Genomic DNA, 19,168 nt, shown 5'->3' with positions numbered 1-19,168 from the left:
CAGGGCTAACATCAAAGAGAGTCGTTGAATACGAGCCCAGACAGAATGACACATATCCAGATGGCTCCAAGTGTCCTTGGGGAAGCGCGAAAGAAGAGTCCCACTGTAGTACACATCTCGTACATAACGCATTCTGATGGCGGTAATATAATGGCGGCATTCTGATGGCGGTAATTGATAATAGCCACGCATTGCGTGGCTATTATCAATTCAATGCTAACGCATTACTGTCGACAGTCATCATGAAATGGGTTCTCCCAAATTTTTTTCTTTTTGCATTGAGAAAGGCAAAATTCTGCTGTTTCACCAGAAGGTTATGGCATTCATAGTGGATGCACGTGCGACATGTTGGTGCGACGCACCATGGAAAACAATCTCTGCTGGATAGAAGGAACCATGTCCTGGCAGCTACCAGGCGTCCCACACCAGTGGCATGATGAGAAGCATCGCCAGTGGTGACGCAGGCATGAGACCACAATGGTTGGTCAGCACGCAGCGAAATGTTAGGTAACATCATCTTGACGCTTATTGGCCATTCCATTCAAACAAGTGCATACACAAAGCACCTCAGCGTGAATGCTATTGTGATTCAAGTAGCATGCGCACAAGGCTCATGCCAGCAGCGGAAGGCAGAATGCAGAATGTTGCCCTACAAAAGCAAACCTTCAGTTAAAACTAAATGTACTGCCAAAGCATGTTTACATTTCATTCAGTTCGTATAAGGCACAAGATTATCTTCCTGTAATAGAGCCAATAACAATGCTGCATAAACACTACCTAAAAGCAAGAGCAGTTACACTTTATCACTTGTACTGACAGTAACAGACACAACACAAAAGGCTCAAAGAATTGACACATCTGCTTTATTTCACCTATGAAGGACGTCCTCTAATGAGAGACATGAACAGACATGCTCACACCACAAAAAATATCATGTAGACATTACCAACACAGAAACACAACAGCAAAAAAAAAAAGAAAGAACAGCCCATGTATGACATTTGTAACACATGTTCCAGTCACACACCATGAGATAAAAAACACAAGAAATGACTTCAAAACACTTCAACCAGTCAAGATGCGTCTGATGAATGTGGGAATGTCAATAAATATTGCAAGTAAAAACAAGAGTTCAAAAAGCAAACTCTTGGGAGTATTGGTTGCACGGAAAAATATCACAATAAGAAACATGAAGGGCTTACAACACACGAGAAAAAGGCAGTTTCAATGTTTTTTATGTCACCATGGCACAACATGTCCTGTGACCTGAAAAATTAGACGGCTGCGTCATATTATCATAGGGCCATTACATAAGATAAAGAAAGGGGCTTACCATACTGAGGTAGAGTCATGAATATAAATTTTCAGAAAAATGAGGCGGTGCAGACGTGTGTTCATAAATAGTTGTTCTAATTACAAGATAATGAGCATGACTGAAAAAAGTTTTAGGCAACTAAGGCATACATAGGCAAGAGCACGCCCTCAACTATGATGTTCCAAGAAACACATACCTTTGGTGCATACATTAAAAAAGGCAATATCGCCAGAAAAAAAAAAGAAACAGGTGAATTGTAGTCTTAAATTTGAAGCCTTCGAACTCGCATCTGAACACAACAATGATTTCAATAAAAAAATGTCATTGTTCCTTCTTTTTTAAATAGCAGGAAGTCAACAACAGAACTCATTAGGAAACAAAACAAAAACTAAAATAGTGCTACTCCCAAAAGAGGATTTGACACCGATATTTCCTGGGGAGTGCTCAGCTTTGCACGACACAGCACTCCTGGTAAAATCGGGGGCTACATGTTGAATTATTTCCTTTTCGTAGAAGCAACATTCAGTGCAACGCCCTCAGAGTCAATGAGTATTCATCGATGCCACAACTTTTCTGCTGCCCATCCTATCTCTGTACTCAGCAATTATGTGACATGAAACAAATGCTGATGAGAATTAATGTCACCTCTAAGTACATTTGGTGTTGCACGTTGTTGCTAGTTTAGCAAGCCCGCACGCACTGAAAAAACCGTTCTTCAATGTCATCAACAAGGAACACAGTCCAAGGTATGACCAACCCTTCAAGGTGTCAACTGCAACGAAATTTCGCTTACATTAAATTGATTATAGAATTGGCAGTACATACTACTGAAACAGACTTGGCAAAACTGCACGGCTGGTAGTTGTTTAATTTTCTTAGCAGCAGCGTTTAAATAGCCCCCTAAGCAGACAATGAAAAAGTCCCGGAACGTCCCCTCCAAGATCTTCAAGCATGCCACAGACAACTACGTGTGGCACCTAATCTCTGACCTCGTGCGGAGGAACAGCACAATCCGAGTCATGCATCACTTTCGGCGAGCAGCAACATCAGCATCTGTTTTTTTTTTTCAGCACAAACGTCTACTTTTGCAAGCCTTTTGTGACACATTCATTCGTATATTGCATGAACGCTGCCCAACATCAACGCTATCTGAAACTAGGCTTTTTACAGGGCCAAAACTTCTGTAGCAGTTGGCCTTCAACTCCCGATATTGAGCTACATTTGTACTAGCAGTTTATATTAATAATGCCAAGTCCCACTCATATATGTCTCGCTTTATTTTGCTGGCCTAATAGAAATGAATGAAACGTGTCAGCTCATTTATTGTCGAGAAGACAGATTTATGCAACAGTGAAACAAGAACAGACAGTACTTGTGTCAGACCCGCCTCGGGGGCTTAGTGGCTATGGCGTTGAGGTGCTAAGCACAGGGTTGCGGGGTAAAATCCCAGCTGCAGCAGCCACGTTTTGATGGGGGTGAAATGCGAAAGCGCCCATGTACCGCGCATTCGGTGCAAGTTAAAGATCCCCAGGTATTAATCATTTCTGGAGCCCATGGCATGCCTAATAATCATACTGTGGCTTTAGCACATAAAACCCAAGCAATTAAAAAAAAAATTACCTGTGTCAGTGTTTGACTTGGAAACATTCTCACCAAGAGACATGTTGTTCTACTGCCAATTCTCTTAGATGTTGGTCGGAGGTTGCCCCCCTGAACATTCAGGTGCAAGTTGAAAAGTTCCTTGGGACATCATATGAGCTAGCTAGCGTTTCAGGAGTTTAGGCCCCTTAGAAAAAAAAAAAGTGGTGCACAACAATAGCACGATATCGCTTGCCTAATTGGGAAGGGGCTTGAGAAAGGGAGTGGGGGTCGTGAGGCAGGACATGCTAATCTTAGTGCTTCCGACCCCATGCAACTTGGCAAACAGTGTGTGAAATACCTGGCAAAAGGTGTGGTTGCAACAAATGGCACATAATGCTTTCTGTGAATTGTTATGACTTACTAGGTATGTCTTTGCTGTGACAAGCATCATGTCGGAGAAGTGGGGCTGGGGTGAATGACCTGCTAAGAGTGAACTGCAGTAACGTCACTAGAAGACACGACAGAGGACATGGCAGAGCATGCAGATCCAAGCCCCCTTTTCAATGTTGTTCTACTGTGCCGAGACAGGAAGACAGTCTAACAACAAATAAGATGGGAAAAATTTCAAAGTTCAAGTTCCGAGTGCACAAGCACTCCATCCTAAAGGAACTTTATATGTCATTTTATATGTCAATATTATCTGCGTGAGTTGTATGTTTGTTTTGACAGAACATGGTATATGTAATAAAGTATAGGCATTGTCAATATATGTATGTGCACCTTGTTTAAAAGAAAGACATATGCTGAAAGTTACCACTTGTTTTGTGTTCTCCCTGTTCATGCTTGCTTTCCTCTTCTGTTGTGCTATAAATGTGTTACTATGGCCAAGTGCAAGGTGAAATATCAACCCTCGTAAAGTTGTGGAGTTAATATTGGGTGTCCAATTATATTATACTGTTGTGTATTTATCTTTCATTATCATGATTCTATTTAATGTTACCCTGACATTGCGAGGCAAAGCTGCAGTTTCAGAGCAAGTGTCACTTTTTAACCAGTTTTTAGTGAACATCAGGGTAGTGCACTTTTAAATGTAATGTACTTTTAGTCAGCATGCCTTGTCTTAATTTTGGTGAAGATAACATATTAGAGAATTTAGCATGTTTTCTCCAGGAATAAATGCGATGGGCATCCAGGGAATCACCACGATCGCGTTATCATATGATCTGAGTTCTGAGTATATTAGTTTCTGGGTGCGGTAATGGGCTCACGCAGCTAAGTCTCTTTACAGAACAAGCGTAATAGCAGGAACACTCATCACTAACATTATTCCTGCATTGTGTCAGCGTTTGATGCATTGGCATGATGGGCAACCAAAACTTTGTGGCATCAAGGTATGCTCATGACTATTTGAGGTTGTGCACCACATCCTCCATCATGTGAAATTGTTACGAAAAGTCACTGACTGAGAGTACAACCCAGGGAGTGCTAATGCAAATAACACGACCCTAGAGGACTGATGACACCCTGACCTGAGCAAGATACACATGCTGTGTGCCAAGTGAATGTGTGAATGATGCTACGGCAGGCAGACCACACCAGGGGAATGTAATGTCAACTTCTCGTTGTCAACTATGGAGCACGTCGGTAGTTTACTTCCTCTAAAATGCACAACTCTGGACACAGCGCATACTTCCTTATCTTACCATACCTGGTGCACTGCTCGGTCGAAGCTACACTGCTGCCTGACACCCTCGACTGCCACTGTAAGCTGTGCTCCGCTTTTGCAAGCACGAATTGATTTGCAATTTACCATGTCTCTTCAGAATACTATGATGATGCAGTCCCTTCCAATTGACACAACCTAACATCAGTGGCTGCAAACAATGCCAGTGACAAGGCCTTCAAGCTGTGCCTAGTTGCGCAGCCACACTCACCCCAAGTGATCTGACCTTCAGTTACAGGTCCCTAAAGGTGTAGCTCCATAACTACAAGTCGCAACTAGCACACACTTGGTTACCACTGTTACCAAATTACCTGTAATTCTCATGCAAAACTGAATTATTGCAATAGGCCATCGCTCAGGTTCAACTCAATAATGCACATTCATATGCTGCACACCCCTTACGGCATAAAAGAAATACAACTGCACATTACATACACCGTTTAGGATGTACAACCGTAAATATACACCTTTTCACATTTAGGGTGTACAGCATTCATACAAGGGTGTATATTTTTAAAGAGTGCAATACAGCTGTGCACCCTTCCGGGTGCACAGTTAAGAATGCATTAACATATAACATCATTTAAGGTGTAATGCTGGCATACATGGCATTCATGGCACACATGGCATTCCTGACAAGAACGTACCAGGCCTGTAGTGTTAAGGAATGAAATTGTGCACAGACTATGATTATTGTTGTCAAACCAAATCGCACCCTAGAGATTGTGCAATTTTTAAGAGCGTGGCTGGTGTGTTCATGTAAGTGGTCTGGTATATTGGTAGAAATAACATATTTCCCTATAAAAATTTCTCTTTTTCGCCAGTTACAACAATCATGTTTTTACAGAATGTTGGGTGGAAGTCGGAGAGAAAAAAAGAAGATAGAGCGCGGTTAGGCTTGGCGAGTGGATAATAAGAAAGTATAGAGTTGCGATATGGTCTCCTGCCCTCTTTAACCAAATGGTGCACTAGTGTACAGCAGCAGTCGCAATGTATTTGTAAATAGTAATGCAGCAGCAACAGTGTAGCTTGCTAAGTGCAACATGGAGCATAGAATAGCTGCACAAATGCACTGCTAGAAACACAATATTTTACATCACAACCACAGAAACCATAGCTCTCACCTAAATGAATGTTTACACATGCTTTCCCACAAAAGTGTGAGAACCTTAGGAGTCACATTGTACTACACCACAAACTTACAAGTAAGTAACATCATCATTTTGCTGACTCCCAATCAACTTTGTGAGCACTAAAGCCAGTAAATCACTGTACTTACTCTTAAACATTTTACCAAAAATCAGCTTTTGTGATCAATTGAATGGTGGCTTGGAGTTCATGTACATTCATTGCACCAAAATTAGAGAAGTGGGAGAGAGAGAGAGAGAGAATATCACACTAAATGAAGATTTTCAAGCCCCATACCTTTGACAAATTTTACAATATTTTTTTTTTTACATAGAACCTGCCCCTATGTATGACCTACACCTGCAATTACAACCTGCGAAAAAGAAAAGAAAAATTACATATATACAGCCATTGCGAGCCTACAATCCCCAAATAATCCAATACAACGGCCATATTTTCACAAAAGCAACTCGGCGCAATTGTCAGCAGGCAGCAAAGCTCCGTAAACAAACATGCTTGGCATGGTTGATTGTGACCACTTTTTCACCACTGCTATCTATTAAAGCCGGATGCGCATTCACACAGTGTTGCAGTGCAAATTCAGGAGCAAATTTTGCCTTTGCATGTAGCATCACACAACAGTGCACTCACTGTGTGATGCCATGAAATTGCATTCGCAGGTATGTCCACTTCGTACTTGCACTCCTTAATATCCAGGTGCGTGTTATGTTTCAGAAAATACAGTAACTATGCTGTATTTATCGACACCTTCATCAGTTCACACTGTGGACAATGAGAAATAACATACACAGATACCAGTACCAATATGCAGTGATCACATCGCACTACTAATTTCCTAGCATGACTCTATTGCTGTGACAGTTGAACCTGTTGAGCATAACTTGCATGTTTTATGTATGCTTTTAGTTAGGTACTTATATATGCCACAGGGCAAGATGTGTTCAATAGAGCAAAATTTCTAGCCAAAATAATTGTAACATAGTCTAATGTCCATGCTCCAGTAACTCCATGCTCCCAATGCACGCACATTTTATGATGTACACCATACGACAATAAGCTGCTCAATCTTTCAGCCTTATCAGTCTTACTTCTAACTAAAGCTTGACTGCTGATGGTTTACATTAATACCGTTGCCATCAAACACACACATACCACTTAAAATTAACTCTGAAATCATTTTAACAATACCATCAAACTGATACATGTGCCAGAATGCATGTTCATGATCATTCCAATTGTATTTCCAGTTGGCACTGGGCAAGCACAGCAATATTTTAAAGAGCCCCTGAAATGGTTAAAACAAATTTTGTAGATACGTAGGGTACAGCTTAAGCAGAACATTTGCACCACAATTTAAGTGAAGCGTTACGTATTAATGGAGCTACAAGCGATTACAAGTTACCCTCCTCCCTAGCCATGCTTTTCCTCCTCAACTCGTTCGCCGAGCCATCGGGGCTAAGCTCTGCCTTCACTGGTTCTGCGTCATGATGCGACGTCAGATCGTCCATTTCCGGTTATTTTGGAACCTGCCCCTGCCCTCACGAAACCTCTCCGCTAGCCGCTTGTCTGTCGACCGCAAGCGAGAGCTATCGAAGCAGCGTGCATTGTGAGCATTCTGTCGCAGCACCGAACATGTCTGGTATTTCGTTAACCACACACTAGCGGAACGTTTCGACAGAACGGTGGAAGCATAAACTCAAGCTGATGAAGGAACTTTAGCGTAGACGTACGTGAGCTGCCTGATAGGTCTCCACAGTACAGCCACCCATTGGGGCAGAGCTTAACCAGCCAAAGAAAGAGCTAATATTGCTCTAACCAAGTGTAAAACATTTTAAACATTTACAAAAACAATGTGTTAACGATTACACTACCGCGAAAAATTTACACCAGCAGCAAAGAAGTATACATTTTGTTACTGCCACTGTGTGTGGTTGAGCTCTATGCCACCAGGTGGCTGCACCGTGCAGACCATTCACATTTGTGCTTCTGTTCATCCCATGAAATGACACGCAAGGGGACACAGTCAGGCCCTGTCCCCTTTGTGCTTGCGTTTACCCTAATACCAGACTCGTGAAATGCTATTGTGTTAGTAATCTTCAGGTGTTAAGTGATGGCCGCAATCGTGCAAATCCTGGTGCCGATCGGATAGCGGCAGACCGATGCGCTGTAGCCAGTCCACTCGTCTACTGGCTTGCAGAGGGACACGATGTCACAGCTTGACATATTGCCAGTCGCTACATTTGCAGTCCAAAACACAACAAAGTCGAATCATAGCGCTCGCGAAAAGACAGACCAACACTGACGGCAGAGCTCTCGTCAAAGACAGAGCACGTAACACAAGCAGAGGACACTTGCTGTGCGCCAGAAGTGCTTAAGTGTACTGAAAAATTGTTCTTTATACTTTCTCCTTTATGTTACTTTCTTTTTATAAAACAAATTAACTAACATTTCAACTATTACGAACATTATTTGCTTGCCATAAAGTTGGAAAAGTTATCGATCACACGCCCTGGTCAGCCAATCTGATAGCTGGCCCCACTGACGTCATATGGGTGATTTGCGTCATACGGGTAGGGGCGGCTGAAAATTCCGCCACGCAGTGTGCTGCGATCGGCAGCCATGTGCATTTTTAAAACCTTACAATAAATTACACGTTTTACGGGAAGCACTTAGATACGTCAATTAATTATCAGAAGGACCTACTCTAATGACTCAGTACGTTTGTAGAAAATCTTCAAGATCGTTTCAGGGTCCCTTTAATGCAGTCCGCCACATCTGGGAGACTTTGGGCTTTCCCACTGCTAGTTTTACATTGCTGCCTTTGTATTCGTCTTGTTATCATGTTAAAAAAGTTTCGAAATTTACCTGTTGTGCCTGTGAAGCAGCCGGTTTCCCAGAAATTGATCACACCCGGTCATCAATAATGATAAGGCCCTTACACAGTGCAATAATTCTGTATGTCTACCATACCCTTCTTATGACAATGAAGCTGAATTGTTACAAAATCTTCAATAGTACCATAAGAATGGTACACGAGAAACAGAATCAGTGGAGAGCATACAGGTACGTTTCAGTATGGATGCAATCGGCTTTGATGATGTGACTAAGATTTACCACTTTCACTGTTTTAAATGTTTTTCTTCCGAGTAGCAACCTACTGTGATACATCGGTAAAAACAGCTTGAAATAAACTTGGACAAGGGAGGCACACACGACAAGCGCTTGGCCTGTGTTCTTTCCTTGTCCGCGTCCATTTCATACTGTTTTTAATGATGGATTCATATGAACTAGCGCACATTCATAGCCTTTTAAGTGTTATAAGTTCTCACATTCATTAATTACTTTGCATCTGTATACAGAAACCGATTCATCGTGGTTGTGTGTTAGCTGTAACTATGCCTTTTAATTTAATGCATGACCGCTTGTTCTTACACATAAATCCACTGTATTTTGTGTTTTCTGTGCTTTTTTGATTTACTTATGAGCAACCCAAATTTCCTTTTCCTCTACCTACATCATATGTGAATCTAAGCCTGCAAACCCTGCAGTGTCAGAAGCTGTGCCGTGACAGGCATTTTTTCTTCACATGCCTTCTCCTTCCAATCGGTTGGTGAAAACTGTGTTCTCAGAATTTCTATAAAACAGTGCTTTCGTTGAATAATTCCTAATGGCAGATTTCTCTTGTATTCGAAAATGAGCACTTTGCTAACCAACTTGTAAGAGACCGAAACATAAATCTCATCCATCGTTAGCCTTTTCTCAAAAGCAAACAATTCCATACCTTCCTCTTAGTATATGCTGCATTGTAGGTGGTACTAATTGCTCAAGGATCTTTTGACTGGCTGGGCATCTGTTTTATCAACAGCGGAGACAGCTAACCAAATAAACAGACTGCTGAAGCTCGACATTTTTCCATGTTCCCTGACATAGAAAATAAGTTTAACACTTGCGACTCTGAGGGCATGTTTGTTAGAAAGCAGGCACCTCAAGATGCCTGGTACATGCAGAAAGTGTGCTTACTCTCTAGGTTTCGAAAGTAAGAAATAACCCTTCATGCACTTGTACCTCTCCAGCACTAAGTTACCTTCAAATGAACATCATTGTGCCAAGATTTAATAAACAAGCCTGTTTCTAGAAAATAAAATTGGCACCAATATTGACCTTTAGGTACGAACGTAGTGAAAAGTTGAAGCTCAGTGAAACTTGAAGTACAATAAAAGTACAGTGCTCTAGGATGCAAGGAATGACTGGGCAGATAGTTGGCCAGTGATGCCTTCAGTGACCATAGTTACCAGCATTCTTCGAGCACCGAGAGGCTGGAGGTTCCACATTGTAGGTGATGACTTGTGCAACTAGCACTCTTCGGCCCCACTTATATAGTAGTAATTGGTACAATGACAAAAAAAAGTTATGATAATAAAATGTGAAGTCACTTATAATTACATTTTCCACACTGACCAGCCAGTAAAAATGTGGCATTCTGAGAGTCCTGATGTGGCTAATCCTGTTAACCTGATTGCACAGTGCACCAAGCTGCAAACTTTGCTGATAACTACGGGTTACTATTATGAGATTATGCTGCAGGAATCGCTGGCCAAGTACCCACCCTGTTCCACTTGACAACTTAACAACTTGATGGTCCGTATGTGGCAAGTGGACCTATGGTTTAACTGTGACTACTCTGTACAATACACAGTGGTGGCAAATGGACCATTAAGCTCTCACCATCTCTTCTTTGCCCTCATCATACACATGCAAAGTTGGAAGGGCTGTGTGACATTAGAAAACATATATCAGACCTCAATCCACCACGGCATGCAAATCATCTTCCTCCATAAAAAATAGCAGTTGGAACAAAATGCACAAGCTGACTTGCTCCAGCTTGTTTCATCGTGGAACAAGCTGACTAGAATTCTGGTCACTGTGCCATGATTTTTTCGTTAAGCATGCATTGTAAAGCAAGATTTCTGAAAATATTAGGCTTTTCGATGCTTGCTTGCAAGGGAGGGCATTTAATTTGCGATTGACTGATGTGACTTAACATCCCGAAGCAAGACAACAGTTAGGAGATGTACAGTTGTTTCATTATGACCACTAGCAGTTCTTTACCATGCACTCAAAGCAACACACACAAGCATTTTTGCATTTCATTCACCATTGGCATCCGGGCGGGGACCAAAACCCATGACCTCACAATCAGTTGCACAGAACACCATAGCTGCTTAGCGACCTCAGCGGGTGCGTTTGACTCTTACGATTATGGCTGTGCATGCCACCAACACAGTTCACCGACACCACTGACCTCACTTAATTTATCTTTACGTACATATCAACTACAATGCTGCGTTAAAACAAGTCCACGCATGCTTCAACGTGCTCGAGAAACAAGGTGCTGGCGGGAGACTCGTCACCGAGTGAAAACTAAAACAACAGGCGGCAAGACACTCGCTCACGTCACGTCGATTATTGCTGCCTCTGTTACTTTGTATGCGAACACGATGGGTGCACAACAGCGAGGGTGCGGTTTCCCGTTGGCCACTACTTCCTATGATTGGGGTCGACGTTGTGCCTTAAATGCATGATCAGGTCCATGATCTTGACCTTGGCCGTGTCACGGGCCAAGGCATCGAACGTGCGGAGCGCAGCCGCGACATACATTCCAAAGTAGTGCTCCTCGTCGAGCAGCACACTGTTCCTGGTAGGCGTCGCCGACGTCGCGGAATGCTCCTCCTGCTGTTTTCTCCGCTTGTGCGGGGGCGTCTGGGCACGGTGCTCCGAGACGCTGGAGCTGTCCTGCTCGGCCTCCAGCACCTCGGTGGACTCATCCTGGAGAGTTACATTTTTCAACGCAATTAAAGGGGCAGCAAAACGTGCCTTGAAAATGGGGAAATATATTCCCGGTTTTCGGACAATGCTGCCATGAACGTGCCAGCCAAGTGTTGTTCGACTGCATGCAGTAGGGTACCTACCAGATACACTTGCGTGAGAGGCACACTTTCTTTCCATAATTATGACAAGGTGCTGCCACTTACATGGAGACAGATCATTTTGGCCACATTTTTCCTGCCTCGCATAACTGGCATGATCTATTTGTACCAGAAGAGCGCACACTGTTGTTTATATTTTTTTTATTGATGCATACCATGCACTGTCCCTGTCTAAGTGTTCGCAACTGTCTATGTCGCCGGTGCTCAGGTTTGGTTTGGCAGCACACGTGGAGAGAGTCGTCCTACATGTCATACGTGGCGTGTTAGGTGTGTCTGACTTTTAAGGTTTTTTCCAGAGCAATGTTTGAGGACCACCACGGGCCATGCACACAGAATATAAGTGCAGACAAGCTGCAGCTGTACCAAGATTCTTTTTAAAATTTTCTTTATGAATTTTCACCTGTCAAGTTGAAGGCGTGGCTCTTGCATGGGTGTGACACTTACTCAAATGTATAAAGCACAATCTCACATTATACCTGGTGCTTCAGTTTAGACAATACAAGATCTCTAAAGATTGCCTGCGACAAATGTGGATTACTAGAGGAGCTGCAGATTATTTGCACAAGAAATTGAAATGCATAGCTGGCTAATGAACAATATATCACTACTAATTATGTTTACAACTAATTCCCTTACGGCACATATTGCAATTTACAAATTGTAGCCAGTGAGATTGCAAGGCATATGCACTTGCAACGAATTCTAAGGCTGACACCAGTTTCGAGATGTGTGTTCCCAAAGTGAGCAATAATATACGCTGGCGTTCCAGTAACTTTTGTGCTTCAAAGCAGTAAATGGGGCTTTGTTAAAAAATAAGTGGAAGGACAGTGAATTTTCACTGCAGGTTTGACAGCATTTATGTTGTTGGCAGACAGCGCTGCTGGCCATTGAATTGTCTTTGGGAAGAGTAGAAAGGAGATGGCTCGTGGCGGCGGCGATGGCTCGTGCATTCTTAAATTTATTTTCCAGGATTTCGCATTCTTTCTCCTTCTGGTGCATACGCCCAGTAGCCAGTTTTAATTATCATAACCAATAACGTGGCAGCGGAACATTACAGCAAGCAGCTTGTTTTACCATAGCACACACACTAAAGTTCAAAGTACCGTGGCTGCTCAATGTTGTATCTGCTTATTCTTGAAACCGGTAATGTTATTAAGTGGGTATGACTGCGCTTCTTTCTGTTCCACTAAAATGGTATCATGTCTGTCCTGTCCATTTTTTTTCCGCAACCTGGTTATAACAATTACTGGTTACAAGAATACAATTTTCTTGCCACTTGAATATTGTTATAAGTGGTTTTGACTGTATACAGAGTGATCACGTGAACACAAAAGCCGAGTATACAGTTTAACTGACTTGCATACCTGCCAATACTGAAAAAGTTGCGTATAATAGGACTACAGCTAAAAAATAGTAAACTTACATGAAAAATGCCAAAGCTAATTTTATTGGATAAGTATTTTTACAGCTGAAACCCGCGATTACAAAACGCTATGACAATAAAATTCTCGCCACAATGAAATATTTTCACATCCCCCACGAACGCCCATAGGATTCAGTGCATTTCATACCTCTCGACAACGAAACGTCGCCGTACTACAATCCCGCACCAACGAAATTTGCCGCAATGTAACCCCGCATATTACCTGCTCTCGCGAGGCTAGCTGGCTCCAAAATGTGCTCAAATGCAATTGCTTTGCACTAAAATTGCGTAAAATACCACCCCATTACACTTGCGTCAGCACAGCCATTTTTGTTAACAAAGACAACCAAGCATTGGGAGTGACTGCATGCACCAGATATAAGTCATGGCCACCATCTTGTTTGATGATCGCCCGTTTGAGGCAGCATGCATGTTGCTACTGGCATGTGACAGCAGTTTTTACGCACTTAGAGCAGTGCTTAATGTGCGCCTCGGTTAGCAAAATGCAGCAAAAATAAGAAAATCCACGTCCCATTGACATGGAATTGTTTATGACGCTGGAGATGGCTGGATGCTATGAGCGTTCATCGGAATGGGGTGGTGGGCTGCGCCATCAAGCTCTTGTACCAAACTTTCTGAACCCCCTATTGGGAGCTCTGTTTTTGTGTGCCTCCGCTGTTTGTCGTTTTCGTACTTTTCTTCCACCAATGTTCAAATTGCCTCCTATTAATATCTATTGCGCACATGCCCACTTTCCTCCTGCTCTCACTGATCTCAAGGGCTTAAGGAGGCCAGAGGTGCCTAAATCAACCGCTAAGCACATACCTTCACATTTCAATAAAACATGCTCCATTATTTCCCTAGCTTTACCACAGCAAGCGCATACTTATTCCTTGTTGTATCTCGCTTTATAAGTGTGTGTTCTAAGGCATCCTGATCTCGCTTCGAAAAGTAATGAGCTTCCCTTTGAGTTGTCTTAAGTTGGCTGCCACGCATCAGGCCGTGATTAAGCAATAGATTAACTACTGCTTTTGGTGCCAGCCGACAGGCATCATGTGCGGATTCGGTGTGCGAAGGGGCCATAATCTTGATTGATTGCCTTCGGGTATACGAGGTACGATCACTTCCGCGTTCGTCACCGGACACAGCAGCGTCTACAGGTGCCAGCGTGCACTGAACAAATGCCGCTGCTTGATTGGGGCGGTGTTGCTTCGCGTCCGGTGCCGAGTTACGCAAAATCTCGCAAAAGTGATCGTATCTCCGAAAGCGATTGACCGAGAATGCTGCTCTACAGCAGTGCTGCCATTACTGACTGACGCATGCGGCGCACTTTGTACCGCCACAGTGTGGTTCCATATCCCCGAGCAAAGCCTGCCAAAGTAGGCCAACAGTATTTTGACGTCACGTTTCTTTCTGCAATGCATTACCTATCTGTTCTGTCTCATTTCACGACAAAGAAATTCTTGCAAAAGCAAATTTTTTTCGCGTCCCCCCCCCCTTGATTTCGTTATTGCGAGGTTCAACTGTATTCAAGACTGTCTCAACTGAAAACAACTATTTTAAGCACACAATGCAGATGTGGTAGGCAAATGCAAATATGAGTCATGTTCCAAGGTGGGCATTGCAGACGCATGAACAATCCTGTTGGCAAACGTCAAAACAATCGGGTAGAGTTTGACATCGTTGCCAGCATCATTACTACACTGAGAACATTTTAGAAAGGAAACGTCAGACAACATCGCCTGTGATTTCGTCGGTCATTGCTGTCACAACTTCAGCAGTCTTACGTAAGGGCACATACATAGTTCTGTGCTTCTTTTGAACCGGGGAACATTTTCTGGAACAGAATATCAGCATGGTTGGCGGCAGCAAAAAGTATGTTATGCGCTATAAGGAATGTTGGGAAGAGGCGCTCAGCCTTATTTGCTGAATGATTTGTCTCAGAAAGAAGAGAAAAAAAAGCCACCCAGCTTTTCATTGCTCTCAACAACTTCCGATAAAATATAACAAAAACATAGGTGTTTCACCACCTGTGCGGGTGGCATCGTCAGTATGCAAATGGCTCTGCTCTTATTGTTGAGCAAAGCCAGTGATAACAACACGTTGAAGTGTGACACACAATGCGGAGGCTATGGTTCGTGTTTCTTTTTCTTCTAAATTTCGCATTCTTTTTCCTTTCAGCATGAATGCCTAACAGCCAGATTTATGGGAACACTGCAGTAAGTTTGTTTATTTTGCCATAGAGCACACACAAGCATTCACACAGTTATAAGTGAGTTCAACTGTACTTCTAATTAAAATGTTTGATGTTGGTCCCCTCCATTTTTTTTTGTTTTTTCAACCTGGTCACAACAACTAATCGTTATAAGCAATGTAATTTTCTTGCCACTTCAATATTGTTGCAAGTTGGTTTGACTTTATAACTTGGGCAACTGGGTGTAAATCAATGGCTATATGCTAAAGAAAACAGACAACTTGGGGTACTGAGAGTGTTTAACTGGGCCTGGTTGGGCAGGGTTGTTGTGGGAAGGCCAAAATGGAAAGGTAGCTTCTACTACCGCTACATGCAAGCTGCATTTTGAATGAAAGCAGCACAAGCCTCTGCTCTGAGTGAGTGGAAGGTGAAAGGTTACGCCTATGTATTTTTTTCTGCTTTCATATTGAATTTGTAAGTTGAATAACTTTGGTATGCCCAGGTAAATTTCCATAATTCCTTTTTTTGTGCATTCACCTTAGGACTATACAAGGAACGCACTGCGACCCAACACTTGGCAGTGAGTGTCGTCACGAGACTGCTAGCGGGGCCCTTTTAACATGTGCTGAAATTGCCGCATAGATGTTCAGTACCACATTCCAACGTAGCTGCCACAGCCCTCTAATAAAACTGATACCATAGTGATGAGCAGCAGAAAGTCAATATCACTGCACCACCAAAGGTGCGTAAAAAAAAAAATTCAATTAAATAAGTCAGTGGGTGGGTGGGGGGGCTTACTATAAGGCAGTCTGGCTCCAGAATGCTGTTGACTTCCCAGTTGTTTTCTGCGCCAGAGGGATCTGCCGGGGGCTCATGGTTGTTCTCATTAGCAGCCGCTATCTCCATAGTTCGAGGAAGGTAGCACACATTAAGAAACTTCATGTCCTCGTAGAAGTCCCACTTGGAGGTGTAAGTTTCCTCCCCATTTCCATTGCACGTCCCGTTGTGCTTGAGAACCTTGTTATACTCGCGGAAGAAGTACGTGCGTAAGTTGTGGAACTTGTTCTTGCATTCCAGCACTGCATTTGAGAGACAGAATGAAGCGAAAGAAACTGAAAATGTAAGCTCTGCTTCTGTATTTTACACATTAGAATTCGCAAGTTAGTCCTGCGTTTTTAATAGGATTGATCTATTCCCCCTTGTGGTTTAACATTCTGAGGACGTGCCACACTCTAAAAGAATTTACAACTGTTAAGGCATATCTTGTCTCCAAACAATAACTATCTGTGTTGCTTGCGTTTTCTTTCTTGAAAACTCTAGGCTCACTACTTTGCCGTCAAGAAGGCTATGCCATGCTGATAATGCATGTACAGGCGCCCAAATCTTTAACTGGCGTGCGCGAGCGGCGACTTTTCGGTGTGTCAGCGCCGTGTGACGGGGCGAGGCTGGAAACAGTCTGAAGCTAAGCGCATGTGGACAAAGCCCGCTCAGCTGGGCCAATCGTCTGCTAGGCTGTTTCCAGCCTCGCCCCGTCATACGGCGCTGACGCCCGGAAAAGTCCCCGCTCGCACACGCCAGTTAAAGATTTGGGCGCCTGTACCATTTATGACCTGTAAATGTGGGGAGAAAAAGGCATGCAAGATAAATGATGCTTATTGTTCAGGTACTATAAGTCTCAATGGCTGTCATTTTTTTCTTGGAGTGCATGATAGCTCAGTGGCTGAGTTGTTGCGTTGCTAAGCCCGAAATTGGGTATTCAAATCCTGGCTGCCGCGAACACTTTCTGATAAAGGGCAGAATCCAAGAATGCCCATGTGCTGTGCTTTGGGTTTACATTAGAGAACTCCAGGAGGTCAAAATACTCTGGAGCCCTCTACTGCAGCATCCCACATAACCTACATTGCAGTTTCAAGATGCTAAACCACACATTTATTTAAAGCAACACTGACGCTATGAGATGGAGTGCTTCCGATTAATTTTCACCCGCTGAGGTTCTTTATCAGACACCTAGATCTACTCAAGCACTTTTTCACCAACACACAAGCATTCTATCCACCATTGGAATCCAGGTGGGAATCAAATCTACAACCTTGTACAGAGGCTGCTGATAGCGGCAGCTATGCCTGCATGCACAGGATATTTGCTGTTGCCACCAAAATACATGCACATGTGCACGCTGCTCTTTATCGAGCATGCATGACACATAACTGTTTGTGACAGTAAGGGTCAAGCATGAGTGCAAACTGGTTGACGGCCCAGTGGTCAGCACATAGTTTTCAGCTGCAACTCAGTATAGTGACCTTGAATTCAAACCCCAGTGGTATCAGTGAGTGGAGCTTTAGTTTTCGTCGCCACACGATGAAATAATGACCTGCGCAGGATTCTGCTGGATTGTGGATTCCGCTGCAATTGTTCACTATGATGTGAGTAAACGCTCCTGCTTGAAACGATTCAATATTACACCTGTGAACAAAAGCGTAAGGACCCCAGATTTTAGGAAAAAGATGAACTTCATGAATGCTTAGTCATGAACCCTGAAATTGAATACTGCAGTACAATCAAAAAGCATACGGACACCACCATGGACTCGTAAGTTTCCAACTACGGGTCCACCAAACAAAGAAATAAAATGTTTTTTTGAAAAATCTGAAAATCTGTGTACTTGACTCGCACCGTACATATGGAGCATGTTCTAGTTCTGCACTTCTTTCTCTGTATTGGTACTACTAGTGAATGTTCTTGGAACTATTTGTTCAAATGAGGGCACGTTGTTAGGAATCAAACACACAGTTTAAAATTAAAGTACACTGAGGTGTGCACCCTTGAGACAAAAAATGTGGAAGTATTACATTTTTGTTAATAATGGATCACAGTTACCAATCGACGGGGGTCGGCCCTGTTATTGTATGTCATTATTACCTGCAAACTGCTAATGTTGCGACTGATATGAAGGAACTCGCCACAAAGAAGACCCCATCCCCATGCAGCGTTTACTCACTTGAACACCCGAGTGTATTGCACAGTTCGAGAATCTTCTTGTCTCGAAGTCTCCTCTTCTTGTAGTCTGGATGAATAGGGTTGTACAGAAATTCGTTCTCCTTGAAAAAATCAATGAGTATTTTCTGCCGGTCGTTACTCCACAGAAACTGCAAAGAGAAAAAAATTCCGTCAGACTGCAGTGTCGCTTCCATCGTCGCACATTTCAGGCGCGTAGAAGGGTTATACCGTATTGAGAGCAATCCACAACCCAAACCAAAACAAAATGGGATCCATACCTATGCTTTATCGAGATATTCGTTAGTATTCAGCTTGCGTTGAAGTTGATTCACTTATGAAACGCGCAGAACAGCAGCGTCGTGCGATCGTGGGAACTTGCGGCATCAATGAAAGCCGGACTACGAATCCCGGGTGTGAAAAGCAGAAGTAACCAAGTGTACATCAGTTTTCACACTGAATTATAAACACACAGTGCAAGGTAGATCAACGAATGTCATTAAAAGGCCGTCAAACCCTTTCCTACCATGAGCACTATGGCGATCCAAAGACAAAAACAATCATTTGTACTAACTCACCGGCTTGTGCTCCATTTTGTACGTGTGATGTATGGATTAAAGGAACTTAATATGGACCACTAAAGTCAGCAACGACGTATGAAGGGCAGTTCCGACGGCATTTTGTTGACCGCTCAACGGCGGCCAATGCCCACTGAAAACCAAAAAAGAAACCAACCTGAAAACGCTGCGCTAGCGATTCGGATGAGCGGTTTCAGAGCAGCACCGCCTTTCTACTGAACTCG

At 43.1% G+C, this 19,168-nt stretch overlaps 1 protein-coding gene across 1 annotated transcript; it reads right to left on the bottom strand.

Moving 5' to 3' along the window:
• Window positions 1-841: 841 nt before the first annotated feature.
• On the bottom strand, window positions 842-19,116 carry LOC135912350 (uncharacterized). The gene is made up of 4 exons (XM_065444782.2): window positions 18,945-19,116; window positions 18,371-18,518; window positions 16,171-16,451; window positions 842-11,594 (listed from the first exon to the last, which is right to left on the bottom strand). Exons 1-4 carry the CDS (start codon window positions 18,957-18,959, stop codon window positions 11,307-11,309), a joined length of 732 nt encoding a protein of 243 aa, XP_065300854.2. The 5' UTR covers window positions 18,960-19,116; the 3' UTR covers window positions 842-11,306.
• Window positions 19,117-19,168: the final 52 nt, after the last annotated feature.

The sequence above is a fragment of the Dermacentor albipictus genome, chromosome 6, assembly GCF_038994185.2.
Source record: "Dermacentor albipictus isolate Rhodes 1998 colony chromosome 6, USDA_Dalb.pri_finalv2, whole genome shotgun sequence".
Lineage (NCBI taxonomy): Eukaryota > Metazoa > Arthropoda > Arachnida > Ixodida > Ixodidae > Dermacentor > Dermacentor albipictus.
Note: the sequence above shows the minus strand (reverse complement) of the source record. Positions and strands in the feature narration are given on the sequence as shown.